General features: G+C 38.6%; 1 protein-coding gene across 3 annotated transcripts; it reads left to right on the top strand.

Moving 5' to 3' along the window:
• Positions 1–1458: 1458 nt before the first annotated feature.
• On the top strand, positions 1459–27440 carry RSL24D1 (ribosomal L24 domain containing 1). Of its 3 annotated transcripts, none has more exons than XM_055537909.1 (7): positions 1459–1646; positions 6622–6735; positions 8966–9038; positions 11363–11426; positions 13203–13288; positions 14457–14544; positions 27321–27440. In XM_055537909.1, exons 1-6 carry the CDS (start codon positions 1566–1568, stop codon positions 14528–14530), a joined length of 492 nt encoding a protein of 163 aa, XP_055393884.1. In that variant the 5' UTR covers positions 1459–1565; the 3' UTR covers positions 14531–14544; positions 27321–27440. The 3 variants fall into 3 exon arrangements, with proteins under 3 accessions (XP_055393884.1, XP_055393886.1, XP_055393883.1); XM_055537911.1 differs by having other exon boundaries at positions 27325–27440; XM_055537908.1 differs by lacking the exon at positions 27321–27440 and adding an exon at positions 14641–15235 and having other exon boundaries at positions 1460–1646.

Genomic DNA, 27440 nt, shown 5'->3' on the forward strand with positions numbered 1-27440 from the left:
TCGCACAGAGTCGGACACGACTGAAGCGACTTAGCAGCAGCAGCAGCAGCAGTACTTCTGGATTACTTGGGAGAAGCAAACAGAATCTCTTCAGAGGGAAAATTTCCACCCAGAATTTACAAAATTTTTACAGAAAACACCTACTAAGGTGAGCTCGCTATTTAAAATGAAAACCCGTTCCTTCCCCACCCGCTTCAGCCCCAGACATGAGCAAGGGCTGTGAACCAAAATCCAGCAATATGGCACTTAAGAACCTCAAATAATATGCTTACCAGATGGAGATCATAAAATAATTACAAACATAAAAGGAATTGAAATATCTGGGAAAAGAAGACTTCATTAAAGATACATGACTGGTTTGAATTTAGAAAAAGACTTCCATGTATGGAAAATGTAGCCACTGGCATTCAGAATATAATGGTTAGCGGTTAAATGGTAAGTCTGAAAAGAGAATGGGTAAACTAGAAGATAGACTGGAGGAAATTACACAGACTTCAGCAGAGAGAGATAAGGTACAGAGAGGTTAAGAGAGCGAGAGAGAGGGAGTATTAGGGCTCCAGTTCAGTTCAGTTCAGTTGCTCAGTCGTGTCCGACTCTTTGCGACTCCATGTACTGCAGCACACCAGGCCTCCCTGTCCATCACCAACTCCCGGAGTCCACCCAAACCCATGTCCATTGAGTCGGTGATGCCGTCCAGCCATCTCATCCTCTGTCGTCCCCTTCTCCTCCTGCCCTCAATCTTTCCCATCATCAAGGTCTTTTCAAATGAGTCAGCTCTTTGCATCAAGTGGCCAAAGTATTGGAGTTTCAGCTTCAACATCTGTCCTTCTAATGAACACCCAGGACTGATCTCCTTTAGGATGGACTGGTTGGATCTCCTTGCAGTCCAAGGGACTCCCAAGAGTCTTCTCCAACACCACGTTCAAAAGCATCAATTTCCTGTACAAATGGTGGGGTTTTTTTTAATGTCTAGTAATTAAAAGGCGGAGAGGGAGTAAAGGTGGAGAAGACCACCACTACAAGTTTTTAAAACACCGCTGGTTAAGTCCTGCGAGCCTGAGACTCAGCAGCTTCGGTTGCCGTGCGGGGCAGCAAGTTCCCGCAGTGGACACCAGGCAAGTCCTCTAGGGAATCCGGCGGGGCTCGAGGTGTCGAGAAATGAGTTCCTAGAGACTAGCCAAGTGTGGAGAGCCGCCTGGGAACAGCACAAACTAGAGACAGGATATATAAGACATGAGTAAATGCTGACTTAATATGATACGGTAGGTGGAAAAACTAGACGCTCTAACAGCCAGTTCAGAAGACGCAGAACCCTGCACTTGCCCAGACTGACAGCTGCCAGCCGGACTGCATTTCTGCGCCTGCCCCAAACGTCAGCGCTTTTTCCCGCGCGGCCACGGGGAGGCGCGGTCACGTTCGCCTCGCTTTCCAGAAGCCCTGAAGAGCACCGCCTTTTCCGGATGCTCTTTCTGGAGAACTGGGAAGAGAATCACTTCCTGTGGCGGGGCTACGTCACTTCCTCTTCAGCTGGGTGTTAGGGAGGCGAGTCCCCACGCGCATTCAACATGCGGATTGAAAAGTGTTATTTCTGTTCGGGCCCTATCTACCCAGGCCACGGCATGATGTTCGTTCGTAACGATTGCAAGGTGAGCCGGCGGGGAGTGGGGCTCTTTTAGCTGCTGTCCCGCCGGGCTGAAGCCGTGCCCACTCGGCGCGGGGTTACTCTGCGCCTACCAATTTGGCGTGGGGTTTGGCCTTGGATTCTGGCGCGTGAGGCTGGCTTTACACAGGGTCGGACCTCCAACTCCCGCTGGGGGAGTTTCTCCTTTAGGCGGTCCGAGCAGAGCTGGTCACTAGGCCGCTCTTGGGAGAGGCCGGCAGTAATGAGGTTGAGGAGCGATTCCAGCCAGAGCCCACGGGAAGCTGGGAGTCTGTTGGCCCACTGTTGTATGTGGGCCACATTCTTCAATTCAGTAAACCTTGCTGAACGCGTGCCGGGTCAAGCATCTTTGCCGAGGTCCACCTCTATACAAATGTGTAAGACTTGCGGTCAGCCGTAGTGTGTAGAGGTTGATAGAAATGTTGGGTATGACTTAATAGCAGAGTTAGGTTTTATGAAGTGATTGAAGGTGATTTGGAGAAGGACGTATGTGAAAATACACAGGAAGAAGGTGCTTTTATCCTGTATCTTGCATTTTGTTTAAGAGCAAGAGGAGAAAGCATTTTAGGCGGAAGGGAAGTGAACAATTTGAGCAAAGGCACAGAGGAGCAGTTACTTCTCTGTTTAAGGAAGTGACGGATTGCAGATGGTGATAGAGGCTTGGAGTAGGGCTATAAATACAAATATAAATCTATTTTAAAAAGGTACGTCTGAAAACAGAAGATAGATACAGATCTTACCGGACTTTCAATGGAGATGCTTCTGGGCAAACCTATTGTAAGTCGAAGATGCAAAAGCCTAACCTACTGAATATTGTATATAGCCTAGCCTTCTTTAAACATGCTTAGAACACATTAGCTTACAATTGGGCAGAATAATCTAACGCAAAGCCTCTATTATAATGAAGTGTTGAATATCTCATGTAATTTATGATATACTCTACTGGAATTGAAAAACAGAATGATTCTATTAAGTTGTTCACTCTGTGGACTCGGAGCTTTGGTTTGCTGCCAGATGCCCAGCATCAGAGAGAATTTTACTGCATGGCTAGCCTGGGAAAGATCAAAATTGGAAGTATGATTTCCACTGAATGTGTATCACTTTTGCACCATTGTAAAGTTGAACCATCTTAAGTTGGGCATGGTCATTATAAGGCCTCATTGTGAAAGGCTCTAGGAATAATATATGAATTTGCCTTTCATGCTGGAATGAATCTCATTCCTTTGTTCAAAATATTGTTTCTCATAATTTGAGCTCTTATATTTGCTTCAGAATCACTGGACACTTGTGGAAAAAAACTGACTCCTGATTCCCACCAGATCTGTTGAATTGGAATGTCTAGGGGGAAGGGAAGAGGCTCTAGGAATCTATATTCAATGAGGTGATTTTGACACGCTCAGGAATTACAGTTTGTACTTCTTCACCTTGTATGTGTATTCTGTATGAAAAATACTGACCTCACTAAATTAGGAGTAAGAGGTCTTGCTGAACTGAGGCACCAAAGCTGTATTTGGGAACCTGAAAGAGTATGTAAGTGATTCTTAATTCCTCCTCTCAGGAACATGACAAAGAATTTATAGCAGTGAATGAAATGATCGCCGGGTTGGGGTGTAATTCACAGTAGGCATTATGGCATTGTAGATGATCTGGTGATCATAATTTTATGTTTTGTCCATCAGTGTTTGTCAGCTGGATATGGAAATTAGAAAGGACAGTGGGAGCTGTCTAAAGTTGGGCGTTGACCTGGCAGATACAGTGGGAGTTCAGGTTGATGAGGAAGTCTGTGTTGCTAGCAAGAATGGTGTTGAGTTAGCTGGAAGCTCGCTTGCTCTAGGGAAGACTGGTGTATCCAGAACAGAGTCGATTGGGGAAATAAGATGTAGAGGCCCAGAAGCACTAATGAAGACCAAGCACCTCATTTTTTGCTTTGTTGATATTTCCCATATCTTTATATCCTAGTTCCAGTTTTGAATTTCCCACTTGACAGAGAAACTTCTTTTTGTACCTAACAGTGAGCCTCCTGAAAGAGAGTTCTTATTACCTCAGCTCTTTTTGCTCTCAGAATTAATAGTCATGTACATAGATAGTTCTAGAAACTGAGAGTTACCTTTGAATCTTTTCACTCTTTGTATCTAGCTATAGGTCCTATCCATGCTGCCTTTGCAAAGGATAGTGGTGTCTTAGCTTTTTTCCTGCCTTCCTAGTCCCAGATTAGGCACTTGTCACTTTTGTAGCCTCCTAACTATTTTTTCTCCATTTATGCTTGTAGCTTTGGAGACCATCTTTCACAGACATCTCCCCTCCTAAGCTTCTCAGGTAGCTTCTTAAGAGTAGAATTAGTGTGTTGTTGTTTAGTCACTAAGTTGTGTCCGACTCTTTCGTGACTCTATGGACTGTAGCCCATCAGGCTCCTCTGTCCATGGGATTTCCTTGATGAAACTGCTGGAGTAGGTTGCCATTTCCTTCTCCAGGGGTCCTTCCTGACAGAGGATTGAACCTGCATCTCCTGCATTGCAGGAGGATTCTTTACTGCTGAGCCACCAGGGAAACCAGAATTAGTGTGTTACTAATTAAAATACTGGAAAAAGTGAAAATATTAGTTGCTTAGTTGTGTCTGGCTGTTTGTGATTCCATGGACGGTGTAGCCTACCAGGCTTCTCTGTGCATGTGATTTTCCAGGAACGAATACTGGAGTGGATAGCTATTCCCTTCTCCAAGGGATATTCCCAACCCAGGGATTGAACCCGGGTTTCCTGCATTGCAGGCAGATTCTTTTCGGTCTGAGCCACCACGATAAAATATTACTGCTCTGTATTTTCATAGTTTGCAAACAGAAACATGTACACTCTTAAGGTGTGCTTAATAAATCTTTGTTGAATTAGTGGCATAAAAAGTATTGAACTGTGAATCTCAGATGGATCATTTGTTTGCATGTTGAAGACTGAGGATAGTGCTCAAGGACTAGATTAGAAGGGAAATTTGAGCCTATGAAGCTTTGTCTCACACAGAATCATCCACCACCTACCCCAGTAGAGATTTAATCACTCCTTAATGTATATTTACATGTTACTTTATACTTGATTATTGTGTATAGCCATATCCCATTATTTATATCCTAGTCTGATCTTTATTTCTCTTGTTTGCAAAGTGAGACTTTATCACAATACTGGACTAAGCTTCTCAGGGTAGAGCATTGTGTTTTAATTATTCTTGTACTTCTTGCACCTACTGCAACATTCAGCACATAGTAGTCGCTCTTTATTTGGGAATCCCCATCCCATCTCAGTGACTCCAGTCTCTTCAGATACTTCATCATGCTTTTTCAAGTGAGTCTGTTAGATACAGAGTTTAAGTAGGCTTCCCTGTATCTTCCCATTGGCTTTCTTTGAACTGAGAAGACCTAGAAAAGTTCAAACTTCTCAATGAGGACTTTTGTAGGAGTTGTCTAGTAGATACTAAACAAGGAGGGCTTTTACTTAAAAAGGTAGTAGTACTTTGGGCTGGAAATCTGCAAAAGAAGTTTTACCAATAATGATTTTATAGTGAATTATTCCAGAAAACTACTGTAGTTCACATATTTTCTAGCTGTTTGAAATTAATTCAAGAACGTAGAGAGGGCTCTCCAGGAAGTCTGGCCCTCGATTAAATTGATCTAACATTGACCATTTGTTTCTTCCTTTTCTTTTTATCCTTGCCATACTGCTTGTGGGATCTTAGTTCTTGGACCATGGATCCATCACAGGGCCATCCCAGTGAAACGCCAAGTTCTAACCACTGGGCCACTAGGGAATTCTCTAGTATTGACCATTTCTAAGAAATCTATGTCCTAATGTGATTAGTGACCTGTTTGAAGGTCCTCATAGAGCAGTGTACATAAAATGAAAAGTATTGTGATTTATGTGTACACACACACACGCACACAGAGGCTTTATTGTTGTTTTAGTCGCTAAGTTCTGTCTGACTCTTTGCAACTGCATGGACCTACCAGGCTTCCCTGTCCATGGAATTTCCCAGGCAAGAATATTGGAATAGGTTGCTATTTCCTTCTCTAGGGAATTTTCTCAACCTAGGGATCAAACCCATCTCCTGCTTTGGCAGGTGATTTCCTTATCACTGAGTCTCTTAGCTTGAAATGTCTGTACCTTAGTTTGGCCTTTTTTTGAATGGGTCACATCTAAGCGCGATTATTCAATTTAATTTTCTTTGCCAAGGTCCACAGATTCAATTATAATACTTTTTCTCTCAGGTTTTATCTAGTAATACAAAGTGTAACTTTTTCTAAGACAGAGTAATGAAATGATGCATTTTAGATGTATAAATCCCAGTAAGTCACTTTAGGAGCACTTTGAATCATCATTAAATTGTAAACACTATTGAAGAATCACATCTTTGGAGATGAAAGTGTAGAATTAAAGTAGTGAAGAATCTTCCTAGTAGATCTCTGAATAAATTCTTTAGAAAAACAAATCTATAGCCAGTTTTAGTTGCTTTTTTGGGAAATTATTTTGTGCAACAGTGAAAAGAAGCAAAGGACATTTCAGAATGGTTGTTTGGAACTTTACCCCTCCCCCCTCATTGAGATATATACAAAGTGAATTTTGAGAATTATTCTGAATTGCAAACGGATTTAAATAAATGACTTAATTAAAATTGTTCCCTTCATTCAAGATCATAGTAAAGGTTTTACTGTTATTCTATAAAAATGCTAGTTTTTAACCATATTTTGGGGGACCTCAGTTTTTAGTCATAATGATGTTTGATAGTCAAAAAATAGTTCAATTTGCGTTTTATGTGATAATGTCTCGTGTTTCTAAATGGTGCTGTTTAAGTAGAAGCAGTTGTAAGTGAGAACCATTGTTATTTCTCAGACTTTATAGTATATTTTGTCTGGTGGGGTAATGTCCTATGGCATAAAAGTTTTTAATATTGTCTTTTCACTATTTTAACACTTTTTAAAATAGGTGTTCAGATTCTGTAAATCCAAGTGCCATAAAAACTTCAAAAAGAAGCGCAATCCTCGCAAGGTCAGATGGACTAAAGCGTTCCGGAAAGCAGCTGGTAAAGAGCTCACGGTGGTGAGTACACTTAGCTATCACTATAGTTTTTATAGTTTTCAAAATTTTAGTTTTTGGATGGGGAACAATTGATGTTAATTAGAGTTAACATCAATTAACTCTAATAAGGCTTCCCATAGAGTGATTAATGACTGACTGACTTGTATTTGGCTTTGGCAATCTCATTCTCACACGATCCCCAAAACTATAAATCTGTAGAATTCTGAAAAGGAAAAAAAAAAAAGATTCCTAATCTAGCTTGTAGAAATGATTTTTCTTATTCTCCAAAAAGTATTTTAGCTCTTGTAACAAAGGGGATAATTATTTAAATGGATTGAAGTTGGAAATTGTTACTTAAGGATTTTGAAAGGAAGTTAAGAGATAAAAGGATGTTTGAGTAGCAGTGAGGGCTCGGATGAGGTTTGTAATAAGCTTGTTGATCAGTTTTTCAATTTCTTTAGCTGGACTTTGTGTCTGAGAGCAGAGAACTTAGTTAATGATATTGGTGTAAGGACGAATAATGAGGAATTGGGGTGAGGGAGTTTCATGAGACGAGCCCCCCCAAGTATTGCTCTTACTGAGTTGGTGTGAGGTCCCACCGAAGCTTGTCCGCTCTCTTTCCTTGAAAAGGAAGGAGAAACTGTTGCACAGGTTGTTTTTGAGGGTGGGAGATCTTTCAGCTGTCTTCTCCCTGCTGCACTTTCTCTTCCACCAAACCCCGGACTTTTTCCCACCTTTCCACTCCATAAAGGCAGTGTCTTAAGTAGTTGCTATGAAGTCCTTTTCTGGCTTTCTTAACACCTGAGGTTTTTCAGTGAATGTAAAGAATATTTTTTGACAACTTGTAAGGCTAGATCATGATTGTTGTCACAAAAATAATTTTCAGTATGGATGAATAGAACTGTAGCATCTCAAATACAGGTGGCAACTGTATGAGTGAAGGAAGAATGCTAGGTCATATTCATTTGCTGGTGACCAGTTACCTTGTCATGGCTGAGGTTACTGTGATCTGAACAGAGTCTTGTGTATCTGAATGAAATAGCTAAGTGCAGAGTTAATGTTCACATTAACTGAGTCTGAATCTGATAGATTTGAAAACCAAGAAATATCTGGGTTTTTTCCCAAAATTATTTTGCATGTTTTGAGATAAGTAAAGTTGTTAATTGTCAAAATACCGACTACATTTGGAGGGGACCTAAAGAATTTCAGGATGAAGCTTACATCAGGCAGAGTAGCACCACATTATTTGAGGATGTGTAGTTTCAACTCTGTGCTGTAACACAAAGGTATATAGTTCAAATAGATGAACAGGCTAGGTATTTTTGTTGAACCATATAAAATTCTCAATATTTGACTCTTTTTGATCTGTGGGAAAAGGCAGTTTCAAATGGTTCAGTCTAATATGTTTTATGACTGTTAGACTCAGCTAGGAACAGGAAATTAGGGAAGCCTTTTGAGTTTATTTATAATCCTCATGATGGTTATAGGCCCATCTCCCCTCCCACCCCTTGAGAATCACTAATATGTAGAGAAATTTTTTCATTAGGACTGTCTTGTATGTTGTGTTTAATGGAGAAAAAGTTTGAAAACTTATATTCTCTGAGATCATCTTGGGGAAAATCTTAGTATGTTTCCATAGCCGTGACAAACCTAGACAGCATATTCAAAAGTAGAGACGTTGCTTTGCTGACAAAGGTCTGTGTAGTCAAAAGGCTGTGGTTTTTCTAGTAGTCATGTAGGGATGTGAGAGTTGGATCATAAAGAAGGCTGAGCACCGAAGAAATTATGCTTTTTAACTGTGCTGTTGGAGAAGACTCTTGAGAGTCCCTTGGACTGCAAAGAGATCAAACCAGCCTATCCTAAAGGAAATTAACCCTGAATGTTCATTGGAAGGATTGATGGTGAAGCTGAAGCTCCAATACTTTGGCCACCTGATGCGAAGCACCAACTCATTGGAAAAGACCCTCATCCTGGGAAAGGTTGAAGGCAGGAGGAGAAGGGGACAACAGAGGACGGGATGGTTGGATGGCATCACCGACTCAATGGATATGAGTTTGAGCAAACTCCCGGAGATGGTGAAGGACAGGGAAGCATGCTGTAGTCCATGGGGTCACAAAGAGTCGGCCATGACTGAGCAACTGAGCAACAACAGTAACTTGAAATACTTAGAACTTCTGTGAAAAGGAGAAAAAGTTTTAAGAAATGCTTCTTTTCTATCTCTCTTAAAACCATATTTTTCCTCTTTTTACAGGATAATTCATTTGAATTTGAAAAACGTAGGAATGAACCTGTCAAATACCAGCGAGAACTGTGGAATAAAACCAGTAAGTCACAAGGGAATATGAGGAGTTTTCAGGAGACACTGGTTTGGGATATTACCATAGCTTTAATATCAGTTGATTGTTTAAATATTAAATTTATTCTTTTAATTGGTTAGTTTTTATAGTTTTATCCTTATTTCAATGGCTCTGCTGTAATTGTGTTTTTTATTATAAGCTATCCCAACTCGTCTCAGAATTGATTGATGTATCCATTATTAAAGTAGCATAGTTATTAAATTTGCTGTTATTTGAAGTGCCTGCACAGAGATCTAAAAGCAGTCAAATATCTCAACAAAAAAATAGAGATGTAGAATACTTTGTGGAGGTGTGACATAGTTAAGATATACAAAAACTTAACGTACTTTGCCAGTTTAGATAATTTGGTTTAGGGATATAAATAGTGTTAGGGATACAAGTATTGTATACCTCATGAAACTTAGTGATTCTGTAAAGTTCAAAAATACAGCATGTAAGCATGATAATTACAAATTTTCTAAGAGAATTTCTAAGTGTTTGACCTGAGTGGAAATGAAGTTAGAGGCTACTAAACTACAAGCAGTGATGTTTAGTTCTTACCTGTCTGCATACCTACTAGCTCTTTCTGTCCATTTACTTATTTAAGTTAGGCAGAGGCCATCTAAAAAAAATTCTCATATGTAGTAAAACTTAATATCTTAATCTAGCTTAAAGATTTTACCATGTATATGTATAGTGTGAGGCCCTTGGCCCTGCCTTTTCTTCTTCCCCCATGCCTGCTTATGCAGCCTTAGCCTCTTCTAGTCTTTGGTGTGGAGGTGAGGTAGTTTGTTAACTAGAAGTCTCTGTAAGACTTAGAATTCTACCAGACTTACTGTGCTGATCATTTCACAATATGCCCAAACACATCAATCCCATATGGAGCTATACATTTTTCACAGGATTATTAAGTTGATTCCTGGAGGCACTTTTGGCAGGGACTTTGTTGAAAGATTCTAAAGCATTTCTGGACTCCATTGAGTTTTATTTCATTTTGGCCTTTGTTTTCTTTTTTGTTCCTACTTGAAGATAGCAGCTCCAGACCGTTTTTATCTATAACTACTTTTATTTGGTGGGTATTCAGCTTGATGTGGAAACTGAGGTGCATATCTTAGTTTAATCATCTGTGGATATTCAGTTACTGAGACCCTCTGTGCTGGTATCATGATGTTTTTATTGTTCCTGAGAAATACTGTGTGTTCTCTAAGATATTGTATCCTTTATAATCAGTAACCACTGATTCTGGTATATGAAGATGAACAGGGCATATACTCTCAGTGCATTTTACTGAGAACTCCTATTTTGTTATTTGTTAGACAGTAGTTGGTTCAGGTATTATTACAGAGCCTCATTCGTTTGTCCCACTCAGATACACAGACTACACTTTAAGAATCTGGTTGGGAATTGTGCTGCTCGGTATGGTAGCCACCAGTCACAGGGGCTACCGAGCAATTAAATGTGACTGGTCTGAATTGAGATGTGCTGTGAATGTAAAATACATGCTGGATTTTGAACACTTAGTGTGACAACAAGCATAAAATCTCAGTAAATAATTCTTTATATTAATTACATGTTGAAGTGACGGTAATTTGAATATGTTGGGTTAAACAAAATGTACCTTAAATTTAATTCTGAACTGTTTCCATTTACTTTTTGAAAAAAATGTGGCTACTGGAAAATGTAAATTACATACGTGATTTATCTTACATTGTATAGTACTCATACAGATTCTAGAGTATAGTTGGACTCAACTTCCTTATAACCAAGGGTCTTGTATAAATTTTCCAAAACAGTTGTTGGATTTTAGTGATTAAGAATGTGGCAAATTGACAGGTTGATTCTACCAACATTCGTAAATGTGATCTTATCTCAGGTATATAATGTGATTCATAATGAGATCATAGCTCAGGTACTTGAAGAAAAAGTAGATTTTATTACCAGGAAAGGGCTCTTTATTTATGGAGATGACAAACTAAGAATGGGATTAATGTCATAAATCCAAGTTCTGTGTAGAATAAAATTTGAAAAGTGTTGGACTGGTTTCAAGTACAAGGAAAATTTATTAGTGGTAAAGGCTTTTGCAAAATAAAGATTAAAGAAATGATACTTGGGAATGAGTCAAAAGTGATGTTAACCAAGAGTATGTACCTTTGTCAGCTTTAGTAGGAATTATTTTTGCAGTGAGTTTTTTTGTTTGGTTTAGACCGTTTCTAAATCAGAATAAAGAGGTGATTGTTAAAGCTCTTGTTGATTATAATCATCCGGCTTGAATGTACATAAATTTGTTAACTTTAATGAATTTTTTTAAATAGTTGATGCAATGAAGAGAGTTGAAGAGATCAAACAGAAGCGACAAGCTAAATTTATAATGAACAGGTATGAATATTTTAAAATATTTTTATTTTCACATAACTTCTGACTTTCAGAAACAATTAAGATAGTATAAAGAACTCTATATTCTGTTAGCATTTTACCAGATTTACTTTGTGTTTAACTCTGTGTGTATAAGTTGAAGACATGATGCCTTTTCCTCTTAAGTATACTTCAGTGTATATATATCCTAAAAATAGTATGTTATTTTTCTGTGTGGTTTTTAAAATTGAGGTATAGTTGACACACAACATTATTTTAGTATCAGGTATACAACATAAAAACATGCTCTTACATAATCACAGTATAGTTATCAAATCAGACAATTATCACTGATAAAATATTTTTATTTAATCTGTAGACCTTACTTGATTTTACCAATTGTTCCAATAATGTCCTTCATCACAGCAGAAAATCATGTTATCATGCTTTGCATTTGGCAGTCATGTCTCCTCAAGCTTCTTTAATCCAGACAGTTTCTCACCTTTGTCTTAAATGACATTGACATTTTTGAAGAGTACAGGTTAGTTATTTTACAGGATGTTTCTCATTTTGTGTTTGTTGTTTTCTTCATGATTAGATTCAGGGTAGGCACCTTTGGCCAGACTGTCACAGAAATGTGTCTTCCAGGTACATGTTGCCTCTTACTGGTGATGTTAACTTTTATCACTTGGTTAAAGTAGTGTCTGCTAGTTTGGAATGGAGGAAACTACTTTACTGTTTTATTCCCCTCTTTCTAATCAGTGCATCTTGGGGGAGACACACTCAGCAAAGAACCTGTTACTCCTCAAAGTGGTATCTACTGGTTTTAGCATCCATTAGTGTTCTGCCTGAATCTGTTACTATTGTTATTATTGCCAAGTGGTGATTTTTCTAATTTCATCCTTTCCTATTTATTAGTTGGCTTTTTTATCCAAGAAAGAGCATTTTTCTTTTCCCCCAGTTCCACATTTATTATTTTATTCATTTATTCATATCATATGTGTATGTGTGTACACTAATTATTACTGTTTTCAGTGTGTTACAGTTCTTTATCATTATTTATTTTGATGTTCTAAGTACCCTAAGTTGGCCAGTGAGAGTTCTTCAGGCAGGCTCTGTGTCATTTTGACAATTCCTCATCATTCTTTGGGTGTTTTTTGCTTTATGGCTAATAAGATTTTCTGGTACCATCTTGCACTTTCCCTGCCCCAGCTTGAAACTGGCTATTTCTTTAGAAGAGACATCACTTTTGATCTAGTCATCATAAACGTCTGTCATAGAAAAGCATGTGTCAACAGCTTTTTGGCTTTAAACCTTTTTAATTATGAAAAAAAGGGGGCACAAATGCTTGAGAACTAGTCTGTTGACTTGTTGTTGTTGTTGTTGAATGTTTTATGTGTTTCATGCTCTTGTAATTATTGAATGATTTTAAAAAATAGATAACACAGAGATTATATCTTTCTCCTCAAATAGAGAACAGCTACTTTAATGATTAGAGGTTTGTATTCTGTGTCTGTGATCTCTAAGGCTTGTTAATTCTTTGTTGCAGTTACATTCCTTCGTTCACTGAGCAAATACATATTCAACCCCCAGTTTATTCCTGACTAGGCACTAGAAATAACAGTGAATGAACAAATTGGGAGTGTAGGAACCATTAAGCTAATAAGGAACAAGAAACAGATTGTATTCCCATTTCTCATCTGTGTGGTTAACTAAATATAATTTTAAAAAATTACGAATTAATGTCTTTTAAAGAGGTTTTAGTAACTGAGCTTTTGGCCTTGATGTGTTTTATCCTAGGTTGAAGAAAAATAAAGAACTACAGAAAGTTCAGGACGTTAAAGAGGTCAAGCAAAACATCCATCTTATCCGGGCCCCTCTTGCAGGTAAGCAAGCATACACAGGAGCTGCTGCCTTCAGCAGAGAAATGGAAAGCTTTTGTGGTCCATGTAATTGGGTACCAGCCAACTTTTTGAGGATAAATTTTTTTTTTCATGTAAATATTCTCTCTCATTTAGGATATGACTTAGTAATTTATAAAAAATATTGATTCAGTGCATTTCTGAGTTCCATTCAGTTTATTGCATGTGGTGTTTCTTTTCTCCCTTTCGTAAAATCCTAGCTTCTGTAAAAACATTTTCCAAGTTAATCAAAATTATTTGAGTCATAATTAAATAGATGATTTTGCCTTATACCTGTTTTGATTAAAAGGACAATGTTTCATATTAATAGTTCCCAAACTTCATCTGGTGTGGGAATTACTTGGGGGACTTACTAAGCACAGAGGTTCAAGCCTCTTGGATCTGGACCTCTGTGCTTCAGTAGCTCTCCAGGTAATTCTGATACCTCAGTTTGAGAACTGCAGTTTTGTACTAAAGCCTTGCTTGTGCTTCTGTAACTTACAGGTAGGCACTCACTTGGGCAGTTGTTTGTGTGCATAATTTCTTTTGTGAGGTGCTAAGAAACCAGTATTTTTCCTCAGCTGGCACCGAGTACAGTCTATCAGAAGGAGAGAGATTTTGGTGGGATTTAGCTATGCCTAAACCTTAGTTAAGTTAAATTCTGTAACAACATATTGGGTAGATTTATGCAAAAGTCCCAGCTAGGACTTTTTTGTACCAAATTAAAAAAAAAGAAGCCTGGAGCATTGTTTCACATATAGATTATATGGACTGACACCCCAAAAACAATAGAAAGGAACTGTTATTATATAAGATTTTAGGTAGCCCTTTTTGAGGTAGAGACTGCAGTGTTGAGAGCAGAGATTTTACATCCAACCCCTTTGTCTTACTGGACTTACTAGCCAAGTGACTGGGTCACTGATTGATTTGTCTCTGTACCTCAGTTTTCTCATTTTTAAGATGTAGGTTGTCACGAAGGTGAGATGAGCAAATGTGTGGCAAGTCATAAGACCTGCGTGAGTTTAGTTACTATTCTTAAATTATTTAGGAATATTTAATGTTATTTTAAAATAGCCAAGATTCTTTATAAAGTGTGGATATGACTTCCACAAGGTCACACCAAATCAGTAAGAGTTTAATTTCTTTTTTCAAGGCAAAGGAAAGCAGCTGGAAGACAAAATGGTACAGAAATTACAAGAGGATGTGGACATGGAAGATGTTTCTTAAAACCCTAACTGTCTGTAAGCATTTCTTTTAAGTGCATCTGGAAATCTCCTTTGGAAACTTAGAACTTGTAAATTATTGAATTTTTTTTTTTTTTTTTTTTTCCATGTAAGGTCACTCAGATGAAAGGGGAGTAAACACTTCTGTCCTACATTGATATTTGCAGAACAGCAGATATTATGGATGCTAGGTTGCATCTCAATGTTAAACCTTCAGTGAAAGATACACTTTTATAAATTATGAAAACTATGTAAATACCGAAGTGAATTGTGGACATAAAATGGTCATGCCATTTGGTTAATGGCACTGGGCAGCATTTATGTAATAATGACAAATTCATGACTAGTAATATATATAAAATAAAATTTTCTTTGCAGTAAAATATTTCCTTTATTAATGTTCTGGATGGGATACAGCAAGGAACTAACAATCTGTATGATAATTAGCCTCAAGTAATATCTTTTCTTTTGATTTTAATATTTCTGGTAATGGTTTATTAGCATCTTAGAAGAACATAATGGCCCAATATGTTGAAGCCTAATTATGTTGGACTGTTTTGATGTGGTTTAACTATTGTGATAGTCATTTGTGGATGTTGAGGGTGAGTTGAACAGTTTGTTCCTGAAATGGCACTGTGTAATTTCCACTTTGGAGAATACTCAGTGATAAGTTGACATTCCTAGTAGAATAAACTTTATTTTTCCATGACTTCAGTGCCTATTAAAATTTTTGGTGTGGTTTTCTTTTCAAAAATTCCTAATTGTTTTTGGAAAATGGGATGTATGAGTAGCACATAAATTATTTGCACATAAAATTGTTTCTAAAGTAACCGCCTACATATTTTCTTAAAAGTACTAAACAAAAGATAGATATTCCCAGGTGGCTCAGTGGTAAATAATCCACTTGCCAAACAGGAGATGCAGGAGATATGAGTTCAATTCCTAGGTTGGAAAGATCCCCGGAGAAGGAAATGGGAACCCACTCCAGTATTCTTGTGGGGAAAATTCCATGAACAGAGGAGCCTGGGGAGCTACAGTCTGTGGGGTCGCAGAGAGTTGGACACAACTGAGCACAGCACAGCATCAGACAAAACGTATGAAGTGTCAATTGCTTGGAAGAAAATTATTTTGTTCACACATACTACTGAAGTTGTTTAAAGAGAAATGTATACTTAAACTTAGATTATTTATGAGTATGTTAAGAGTATTAAGTAATTCAGTTTTTTAGGACAAAATTTAGAATAAATTACACATCCTTAGGGTTACATATGGTAATGGCTAAACTTTTATTTCAATATTAGATAGTAGAAAACTGGACTGATCACTGAATCAGGTGTTAGAAGACCTGAATCCAGCTTTGTTCTTGTTGATAAAGTGAAACTTACTTGTAAAGGGAATACATGTGTAAAAACATTTGTAAAATTGAAGTTTTCATCCCATACTACATTTGTGTTTGTTTTAATATAAACTTGTTTTAAAATCACATACTGTTAAGAAACAAATTTCCTACTGTGCTAGTTAGATAGCAGCTTGGCTATTGCTTTGAGATCATTAATTTGGGGAAACTGATCTGAAACAAAAAGCTGACATTGTATCTCAGGTTTAACATTCAGGCAGTTCTCTTAGCTGTCAGAATTTCATATTATTATGAGATACTAGATCTCATAAAGTATTTGGATGCAAATGCAGTGATCTTATTCACCCTCTGCTTTCTAAGTGTAGTTGGACCACTAAGGATGAATTGTCCCTTTAAAGTTTGCTTGAGAGTTGCGTGGTACAGAGCTTTTAGGTTACTATTGTTTTAACTTGTCTGGTTGAGACCTCTGCTGGGCAGTTAGCATAGCACAAAAGCATAAATTGTCCAGGCACTCACTGCACAGAAAATACTAAAAGCAGTATCGTCTGTAAGTCAGAGAATTTTTTTTTAACGTCTCTTAAAAAACCTTGTAAGATGGAGAAAGAAATTCTCACATGGGAAAAAAAAAACTCATTGCTTAAAAATAGAAACCCTAGGAAGATGGTTACTCTATAGAAGAAAGTTTGAGAAGGACTAGCCCATATCTTGTGAAGCAGTCAGCATTTTCTCGTTTTATAAATGGCAAAATCTTGGGTGTAGGTAACTTGCCCTTTCATAGCACGTAACAGAGGATGAAGGAGGCGGGATCTGTGTCCTTACCAGTCTGTTTCAAGCATTGCCCTGCATTTATATAGAAGGGATTTATTCAGAACCTCTCAGATCCCGTCTTCACAAGTCCAGGTGATGGCTGTAAACTGACTTGACTGTGCTTTGGTTTCTTCATCTAGAAAAAAGAAAAAATGGAGATGATAATCCCTCAGGAGTTTTATGAGGACCTAATTGGTTAATATGGGGCTTCCCTAGTAGCTCAGTTGGTAAAGAATCTGCCTGCAATGCAGGAGACCCAGGTTCGATCCCTGGGTCGGGAACATCCCCTGGCAAGGGGAATGGCAACCCACTCCAGTACTCTTGCCTGGAGAATTCCTTGGACAGAGGACCTGGCAGGCTACAGTCCATGGGATCGCAGAGTCACACATGACTGTGTGACTAACTTTCCTTTCCTCTAATTAGTTAATATATCTAAAATAGTCATTTCAAGCCCACCACCATGGTAAGCTCCTGTTAAAATGTTAGGATTGGGTGTGTGACTATACAAAACTCAGTAACAGCAAAGGAGTTTGACTTGGGAAGAAGGTGGAGGGTCTTAGGGTGTGAGGATAGCTGTGCTCAATTGAGTGCAGTGTACTTGGTCTACAAAGGGACATGATTTAGAATTTAATTTCAGCCTTTATGTCAGCTGGCAGGTTCATTTATTAAGAACATCTCATCCCCCAAACATTGTCTGCTGTGAAGATTGGGAGGGAGAAATACATTTCTGGTTCATGAGCATTAGTTAAAAAAAATAATCACCCATAATTTTAAGGGCTAAATTAAATGTTATATTTAATGATATAAGAGAAATTATTTTTTCCCTTTGTCCTTTAGCTTACATTTTAAATGGATATCTGGAAAAAAAAATCAGACTTCAGTCACTCAGTGTAAATTTTAATATTGAATGAAGACTACACTTTGTAAAAATTAACTTATCAGCCTGCTGAAATAAGAGTGTTGGAAAAATAGGGGAAAATATATTAAAAATCAATTTTAAAGGCTATAGGAAGAATTTTCCAAGGAGTCTATTGAGACATAAAGCAAAGTGGAAAAGGTAATCCACAGCTTTTACCCTGTATGTGTTTATACTGAGTATATTAGCCTCATGGCTTTTTTGCCTGTGTGTGTATAATTTTACTTATTTACTTATTTTTGGCTTTGCTGGGTCTTTGTTCCTGTGCAGGCTCTTCTGTGGTTGTGCTGAGTGGGGACTACCATCTGGTTGTGGTGTTTGGGCTTCTCGTTGCCGTGGCCTCTCTCGTTGCAGAGCATGGGGTCCAGGGTGCTCAGGCTTCAGTAGTTGTGGCTTACTGGCTCTAAAGCACAGACTCGGTAGTTGGGGCACATGGGCTCAGTTAGTCCGTGACATGTAGGATCTTCCCAGATCGGGGATCAAACCCATGTCTCCTGCATTGGCAGGCGAATTCTTTACCACTAAGCCACCAAGGAAACCCTCAGCCTCATGTTGATTTGAATTATTATTGGAATTTCTTTTTAAAGGAGAGACTTTTTTCTTATCTTACATTCTGGGTGTGTTAATAGCAATCTCTAGTTTCTGGTGCTCTGGGGTGAGCCTCTAACTTAAGCTCTCCTGCTTAAACACTCTCCCTACGTTTTGTATCTTAATTCAAGCTGTTATGCACAGGTTGGAGGTGATGTTTCTACTATATGACCTTCCATCGGGTACCAGTTACCTGAACTGATTCTCTAGGCTTTCACTGATTCTGTGACTTCTGTTTGATCCTGCCAATAAATTCCTTTTGCCAGCATTTGTAACCAAAAATCTTGATTGATAGACATCTCCATTTTTCTCCAGCAAGTCTGGGTAACCCATTTTCTATCATAATCCCTTAAGAGTACAGGGACTGTTTTTTATACCAGGCACATATTAGGTACCTGTTGTATTGAAGATGTTCAATAAATGTGACTAAATTTTACTCCAGTTTATTTTTAAGATAGCTAGTAACTTGGAAGATATAAAGAATATTAGCAGAGAGACACATTGTGATTTTGACATTAATTGTATCTGCACTGTTGGGAAGATTTGCTGAACAACAGTGCTTGCCTTGTGTTGCAAAACTGACTTTGCTGCTTAGGTCTAATCTAGTGGTATTACACTGTCCTCCATTTCTGGGTCTGGCTAGAGCATTCCCATGTCAAGAAATCCCAGGAAGATCTGATCCCAAGCCATGGTTTTGGCAGGTTTCTTGAGGAAATTTTGCATGGAACTTGCTTTGCTGATAGAAGTAGTGCCTTACTTCAGGAACCACAGAGCCTAAGGAAATAAGGACAATTATTTGGGGTGAATTTGTTACTGTTTCTTTAACGGTAACTAACCAACTGATCCCTTGTTTAGTCTCCCTAGAAGACTGATCCCTTAGCATTTTGAGGAACTCTTTGCTTTCAGAATGCCAGCTTTAAATACTTGATTTGTTTGATATATTCCAGTGTGTGTGTGAGTGTGTGTGAGTGTGTGTGTGTGTGTGGTTCGACACCAAGCTGTGGAGTCTTAGGAAGAACAGCAATGAAAAGCATGCCATTCTAGTCAGTGAGTTACCCCACACTGTTTTCCAGTGTACACTTAATGATGGTTTCATATTAGCTCTTCTGATATCAGAGAATGCTGTATAGACAGTGAGCAAGTAGTTAAAGGCAGTCTACCTGATTAAAAGGACTCTACATTTAAAAGTAAATGATAAGCAGACTCATACAGTGTTAAACTACATTGCTGTCCTCTGCATTTCTCATCATATCTTTGTGCTGCCAAAACATTTTTTATTTTTTAGAGACACGGTTTTCCCATTTCCAGAAGATACATTACATTTATTTCCACTGTATATTCCACTGTATGTAGGGGAAAATATCTCAAAGGAGAAAATATCTAGGTCTTAACCTTTCAGTTCCTTTGATCACATGTTTGCCAAGAGGTAGTACCACCTTATTCCAGAGTTGTGAGAACTCAGTGATACAGGAATTATTATAGCCAGGTATATTGCATATATTCTGTCATAATATTCATAACCCTTTAAGTTAGTCTTTATTTTGCAAATGAGGAACATAAGAATATGAAACTCAATAGCTTCATCTATATATTTATCACTAACAAGTAGCAGAACTCAAATTCAAGCTCCGACAATCACTAGCTGAAATTCTAAACCACATCTAGCTTATTGGTGCCCAGTATCTCTCTCTCTTTAGTCACTAAGTCACGTCTGACACTTGGGACCCCATGGACTGTAGCCCGCCAGGCTCCTCTGTCCATGGGATTCTCCAGGCAAGAATACTGGAGTGGGTTGCCTTTTCCTTCTCCAGGGGATCTTACCAACCCAGGAATCGAACCCAGGTCTCCTGTATTGCAGGCAGATTCTTTTACCGACTGAACTATGAGGGAAGCTATGAGGTGTCCAGTATACATACCTTTATTCATTATGGAACAAAATCTAGCAGATAAAGAAAGTGTCTGGGAGAACAGGATAAATTTCATGGAGTAGTTTAACTTGTGACTCTAGAATGGACACTTTTTCCTACCAGTTCTAGGACTGACAGGTGATCATCTGTCCCACAGTGAATCTAATTCAGACAGCGAGTTGAATGAAATGAAGGTTGTTTTTTTTTTAAATTCAAAAATTAGTTTAGCAGTACAAGCAGTTACAGCATAACTACTGGAGGAAAAAATATTAAAAACATATCAAGCTTCCTTTCCGTCCTCGATATGAAACTAGGGATCAGTTCCAGGAAGAAAACTAGGGGAAACAACCCCACAAATAAAAGAAAATTAAACAGCATGCTCCAGAATAACCAATAGGTCAAATAAGAAATCATAGGGAAATAAAAATATTTTGAGACAAAATGGAAAGACAATAAAACTTAATGAGATGCAGCAAAAGCAGTTGAAAGAGGAAAGTTTATATATGCAGTTTACCCTTGAATAACAGGTTTGAATACCTAGACATTTTTTGGAGTACCTAGATATTTTTTCCAAAAGAGTTGGCTCTCTGTATCTATGGGATCCACATCTGTGGACTCAGACAACTTTGGATTGAGTATTGTGTTTACAGCCCATGATTGGTTGACTCCATGGATGCAGAATCTGAAAATACAGAGGGCTGACCCTGGGACTTTCAGTATCTACTCATTTTGGTATCTGTAATCTTGGAACTGATCTCCCATTGATACTGAGGGATGACTGTCATACTACATGCCTACATTAAGAAAAAGCAAGATCTCAAACAATCCAGTCTTTCATGTGAAGGAATTGGATAAACTAAGCCAAAAATCAGAAGGAAACATTTTTAGCATTATGTGTATATAGTGTCAGCAGCAATTATGTAATTTTCCAAGTACCTGATGACATCACTATTATAGTTAACTGGAGAGAGAGAGATATATATATATATATATAGTTATCTTGAGTTTTAAAACAAAATTGGGGCCCTGAGATAATCATTTTTTTAAATTAGAGTTTGATTAATATTCTGTCTGGAAAGATGTGACCTTGGAATTAAGCAGTGAGGATGGCATGCCCATTTGCCAGGATCTACATATTTTATCGTCTTTAATTCTCACCATTATGAATGGCCTGGCTAGGACTTCTTGAATCCTAAATGAGGCCCTCACCGTGTTCTTTACTTTTCATTTGTGTTTCTTCCAAGGCATAGCTTCCCAATCACTTTTGGGTTTAAGGTCCACTGCTGCTGCTGCTAAGTCGCTTCAGTTGTGTCCGACTCTGTGCAACCCCATAGGCGACAGCCCACCAGGCTCCCCCGTCCCTGGGATTCTCCAGGCAAGAACACTGGAGTGGGTTGCCATTTCCTTCTCCAGTGCATGAAAGTGAAAAGTGAAAGTGAAGTCGCTCAGTCGTATCCGACCCTCAGCGACCCCATGGACTGCAGCCCACCAGGCTCCTCCGTCCATGGGATTTTCCAGGCAAGAGTACCACTAATTAGATATAAATAGGTACAGAGTGTTAATGCAGATGAACTATTCAAACTGATTTTGGAATGTTTTCATTGCAAGACACGAACATTTAGTCAATGTGGCATCTCCCCAATTTTTTTTTCCCCTTAATTTTTAGTATTTATTTGGCTTTGTCGGGTCTTAGTTGCAGCATGTGGAATCTTTTTACAGCATGTGAGCTCTTAGTTGCAGCATGCAGGATCTATTTCCTCTGACCAGGGATTGAGCCCAGGCCCCCTGCATTGGGGAGTGCAGAGTCTTACCCACAGGACTACCAGTGAAGTCCCAGATTTCTTAGTCTTGATTTACAAAAATAATCAAAGACAACTTTCAGTATTATTATTTTCTTCCCAGTAAGGAAGCTGTAAAATCATGGGGCAGTGAATAGGTATTATCTTCTGAAGAAGCAACAGAGCTAGGGAGACTTAATAAATAATTCATCATATCCCTCACCAAAATCTCTTTATTCTGACTGCAAACTTGAAACTGAAATGTTCAGGTCTTGAACTTTTAATTTGCCTCTTAATACCCTTCCTTCTTCTCTGAAGTCAGCATACATTTACAGCCTGTTTATTACTTCAGAATCAGCCTTAAATGTGTTCCTTTTGGATGTTTCAAAGGAACATTTTGCAAGCAGTTTGAAATTTTAGCTGCCATTCTTTCATGTATCCATTCATCCATTCAGTGGACATTGAGCAGCTATTATGTGCGAGGCGCTAATGTGGACAATATGTGGGTATCATAGGATATAGAAAATAGAGAAATAAACCTCTCAACTCAAGGCGCAGTGTGGGAGAGAATGTCCCAGGTATAAAGGCTGACACTAGTCTCAAACGGAAACTAATGCAAGGGGGTGTAAGGACATTAAAAAATCACCTCCCCCCAATTTTGACCCAGAAATCCTAAGAAATACAGTCGAAGAAATTATCTTGTTTTGGAATATGTATCTACAAAGATCATCATATTTTAGCACAACACTGGATACAAAGACTGGTTAAATAAGTTAAGGACTGGCTAGATGCTGTTTAAATTATTTAAGTGCATCATATAGTAGACTATTCTGAAGCCATTAAAACAGATGCCACAGAAATGTTTCTCATTTCATAGAAAGATGTATATGATACATTGTTAAGGGACAGTTGGGGGTTTCAGAAACAGACTCAGTTATATAGAACATACTACTGGTTACCAGTAGGGAGAGGGAAGGGGGAAAGGCAAGACAGGGGTAAGGGTTTAAGAACTACAAACTACTACTGTGTGTAAAGTTAATGAGCAAGAAGGATCTCTTGCATGATACAGGGAGATATAGCCATTATTTTGTAATAACTCTAACTGGAGTCTAATCTATAAAAGCATTGCATTGCTGTGTTGTATACCTGAAACCAATATAAGATTGTAACTCTACTTCAGTAAAAAAGTTGGGGTTTTCAAAATCGTATAATGTGGTGCCTCCATTTCTGTGATGGACATCATTTACTCCTATAACATGAGTGCATGCACTTGCTTGCTTAGTAATGAGCTATAACCACCCCAGAAAGTCATCTGTTTGATACTTTGAATAGCATGTACTTAGACATCCATGGGTTCTATTCTGAGGAAGTCAGAGGACATTTGATCCCTTAACTTAGCACATGTCCCAGAAAGACAGAAGTGCACTATAACTGCTTCAGCTGCTAAGAACTCTACTTTGGCAGATCCAGTCCATCCTGGTCAGGAAAGCTGGGTATAGTTAACTGTCTTTTTTGGTTCAAATATTGTAGCTACTTCTTTTTAAACTACCATGGGCTATAAAAGATTAGCCATAAAATACCTTTAAAGAACCTCCAGGTTTTATATGCAGGGAAACCCAGGGCCAGTGGCGTTATGCTAGTTTGTGGAGGTCAGTTGTGTCTGCAGACACTTTCTCAGGTGCCCACCTGGGATTTTTATTAGTTTAAATGCGCATGTTTTATTCATCAGAGAATTAATTGTCTCCAGTCTTTGAGTAAAAGTCACATTACCTTGAGCTTCTCTGTAGCGCAGTATCTGTCTCCACTTGTCAGATCCTACCTATACTTCAAGATCCATCTCAAATATCTGCTCTTACATAGTTTTTCACGACGACTGCTCTTGGAAATACTTTGCTTCATTCACTCTACCCTGAGTGCTATGTGCTGTTATGACTTTTTTGGGCTATTTATCTCAGGTAGTAATAATAGATAGCAATAATCTTACTAAAGCTTCTTAAAAGGCAGGGTCTCTATCATCTTTTTATATACACCCAAGCACATAATAGATACCTGTTAAATATTGGTTGAATGGAAGATGATAGTGCCCACAAATTATTTTAGTGCCAGACCCTTTGCAAAAATATATTGCAGTTGTTGTTCCCCTAGACCAGTGTCCCTGACCTCCAGCATCTCATGCTTGATAATCTCAGGTGGAGCTGATATAATAATAGTAGAAATGACATGCACAATAAATATAATGCACTTGAACTGTCCCAAATCCATTCCTCCCTCCCCGGTCTGTAGAAAAACTGTCTTCCATGAAACTGGTTCCTGGTGCCAAAAAGATTGGGTCAGCTGCCATAGACAAATCTCATCTCTACAGTCATAAGAAGTTCAGCCTAAGAGGTCTTTCTGAGTAATCTGATTTTGAGGAGGAGTATTAAGAGAAATTATAGAAATGCGATGAATTGCTGCTGTCCAACTAGAGTTTACTTTTTTTAAAACATTCATCCACATATTCAGCAGATACTTAATGTAAACCTGCTATGTACCAAGCCTAGTTCTGAGCACTGGGAATACAGTAGTGAATAAAAGAAAGTCACAGTACCTTGGTCGGACAAACATCGTCATGTGGGCAACGTAGATAGTATGTTTTAATCTTTCGTTGGACTCCTCATTTTTCTAACTAGAGCTTGCATATCCTGTGCTAGAAGAGCTTCTTCAAATTAACCTACTATCCTCCTTGTAACAGACTCATTTATGGGGGCCCATGAATGTGTGCACTCCGTTTGATCTCATCAAGTATTTTCCCCAAAATAAAGAGTCCAGTTATCTCATTAGTGGATGGTTTGTTTCTGTGGGTAAGTGCCAGCTTGTGATGATTCCATCTACACTTGTACCACATTAATTTATTTCCCATTTAATCGGTGTTTAAATTGAACTGGGATCAGATAGAACAAAACACGCAGTTTTGCTTAATTATCGTGGAGCAAGTGGAAACAGTCATAGAATTTTAGCTTAGAAACCTTACTGCAGAAGCACAGATGGTTTAGGAGATGTTGATAAAAAAATGTCCAGGAATTAAACCCTCTCTAAGCACTATATTAAATTCCCAGTGCCTTCATGATAATTAACTTTGCATTAATTACTCTTCTTAAAAACGTCTTAAAAACTTAAAAAATTAAGTTTTCTTCTGCTGTCTACAGCTCTGAGTAAAAATCCTACAGATTGAGCAAACTGGCAAGGCACGTCTTGTCATGGTGCATTAACTGAAATCATTAGATTGTTTCGAAAGGCATTTCTTTCCAGACTTGTCTAGGTGGTAAGTTCAGTATTTATAGCTGTTCCTCTGTGATTCTCTAACCTTTTCTAAGTCACTGTTGTGGAAGTGAGGATTTGCCGTGTGGCAAGATGGGCTACTTTGGAAAACAGATTTTGGATGGAAGCTTATCTAGAAACTCTCTAGATTAAGAATTTCACTTGCTGATTTTATTTCCTCTAAACTACAAAGAGACTGAACAAAGTGATCTTTAGGCAAGGGACATCTGTCTTAAACATTTTTTTCCTCTTCGGTAAATCATTGAAAATACCGTTGAAGTCTCACTTTGTACACTGTCAACTCTATATCCTTCCTTCCATCCCCAGGGAGCCACTATTCCAAAGTGGGTGTGTATCTTTCCAGGCATGTCTTCATAATTGCATGTCATTAGTTATACACGTGGTGATTGAACTAGTAGTCATTAAGGAACGAATTAGATTGAAGTGGTGGAGTCTGTACTTTTAGGTGCCAGGTGGGGGCAGTAGAGGGTTGCTAGACTCAGGAGTCCATGTAGGGTAGGACCATGCAAAGGTGCTGTGCTGACAAGCTGAGACTCAGAAAGGTAGAATGTCAGCGAAGGGGTTAAAAGGGGCTATACTCACTATAGATCCAGGGATTAGATCCTGGATCCTGGCCAGGAGGGACCGAAGCCAGGGCCATCTACGGGAGAGAATGCTGCTTTAAAAAATGGAAGTGCTGATACAGCACAGCTTTGAAGTCACACCATGCTGTTTGAATCCTGACTCTGAATTCAGGCAAGTTATTTGAACTTTGTAAGACTCGGTTTTCATATATGTAAATTGTGGACGATAGTAGTTTTTCAGCTGATGCATATAAGAGCTTGTCACATACACTGAATGTTCACTATTATATTTTAATAAGTCATTGGGAAAGCATCAGAAGTGGTCTCTTTCCTTTTGAAGCAGTAGATATAGGCTACAGGTCTTACCATGCACAGCTGTTTAAAGCAACCTATACAAAGCTTGAGATGCTTCCTTTGGGCTTAAGTCCTAAAAGTTTCCACCAAATAAAATATAAGTTTCAACTTGTAGGTTGTGAATATTGTTTAAGTCAACAAAACTTTTATTTATATTTAGCTTTTAATCAACCTTTTATGATGTATATATTTTGTGTATTATTTTGTATGTTGGTACAGCAACACAAGTATATAATAAACTCACGCATGTGTATGTATTTTGAGAGTGAACCACAGTTTTTTTAGTGATGAGGTATGTGTAATCACAGAACTCTGCAGACAGCTGCTATGTGGCTAGTCTAGATATGCAAGGTTGAGATCACAATAACGTTGTCTGGGGCCTTCACTCTGTCTCTCAGCTCTTATTTTGGGCAAGGTGGCAAATGGAGGCCTAACTCATACTTTTCCAACTTAACACCTGGAGGCCAAAGACTCTGGTGGTAGCAGAAAAGTCCTGGGGAGACTGATTTGGTTGGGTTCCATTCCATAATCTGAGCCAGTCACTCAGGCCAGGGAATGGAATATTCTGGCCACTTGGATTAGATCCTGTTCTTGGGGAAAAGGGATGATATGAATCAATCCTAAGGGAACGATATGGCAAAGGTGTCCCCCAGCAAAGAGGAAGGACACACAGGGAAGTGGGCAGACAGGACACACAGCGGTCTGGGTGAGAGTGGGGCTTACTACCCCAGGACAGACTGCTCAGGAGAGGAAGGGTCCCAGCCAGAGTGTTAAGTCCAGATGTGGGCGTGAGAAACAGAAGTGGGCTGCTGGGCTTAGTCATGGGCCAAGGAAAGTTTTATATTAAATGTGCATAAAGGAACACTGCCGAGCCTAGGTGAAGATGGTGTCTGATACCACGAACAAAAGGCTGGGATGTAATTTCTCTTCAGGACTTCCTGTACTTTGTCTGATTGTGTCCTCTGGTGTGCATCAAATTAGAGACTTTGGGATCAGAGTGGCCTTGCTTTTCATCTTAGCTCTGCCACATGCTAGCTGTGTATATGCTGCCCAATTTACCAGAACCTCTGAATCTCACTTCTGTCATTTCTTTCTCTCTGGCAGAGTTGTGGGGAAGATGAAATGAAAATACCTATCATAGTTCCTAGTGCTTGATAAATAGGAACTATTATGGTGATGCTACTGATGCTTTTGTTTTCCTTTCAGCCAGTTTGGCCAAATTTATGTGGTGAAGGATGCAGGACTGATTCATCTTTGAAACCTCACTGAGCCCCCAGAGAGCCTGGCATGTAGTAAATGTTCAATAAATCCTTGTTGAATGATCAA

This window comes from Bubalus kerabau, chromosome 10, assembly GCF_029407905.1.
Source record: "Bubalus kerabau isolate K-KA32 ecotype Philippines breed swamp buffalo chromosome 10, PCC_UOA_SB_1v2, whole genome shotgun sequence".
Taxonomy (NCBI): Eukaryota; Metazoa; Chordata; class Mammalia; order Artiodactyla; family Bovidae; genus Bubalus; species Bubalus kerabau.

Excerpts from the sequence above, each read along its gene's own strand:
- RSL24D1 (XM_055537909.1), top strand. The coding sequence starts at position 1,566 with ATGCGGATTGAAAAGTGTTATTTCTGTTCGGGCCCTATCTACCCAGGC. Across the intron at positions 1,647-6,621 it reads TCGTTCGTAACGATTGCAAG|GTGTTCAGATTCTGTAAATC; the intron begins GTGAGCCGGCGG and ends TTTTTAAAATAG. Across the intron at positions 13,289-14,456 it reads TATCCGGGCCCCTCTTGCAG|GCAAAGGAAAGCAGCTGGAA; the intron begins GTAAGCAAGCAT and ends TCTTTTTTCAAG.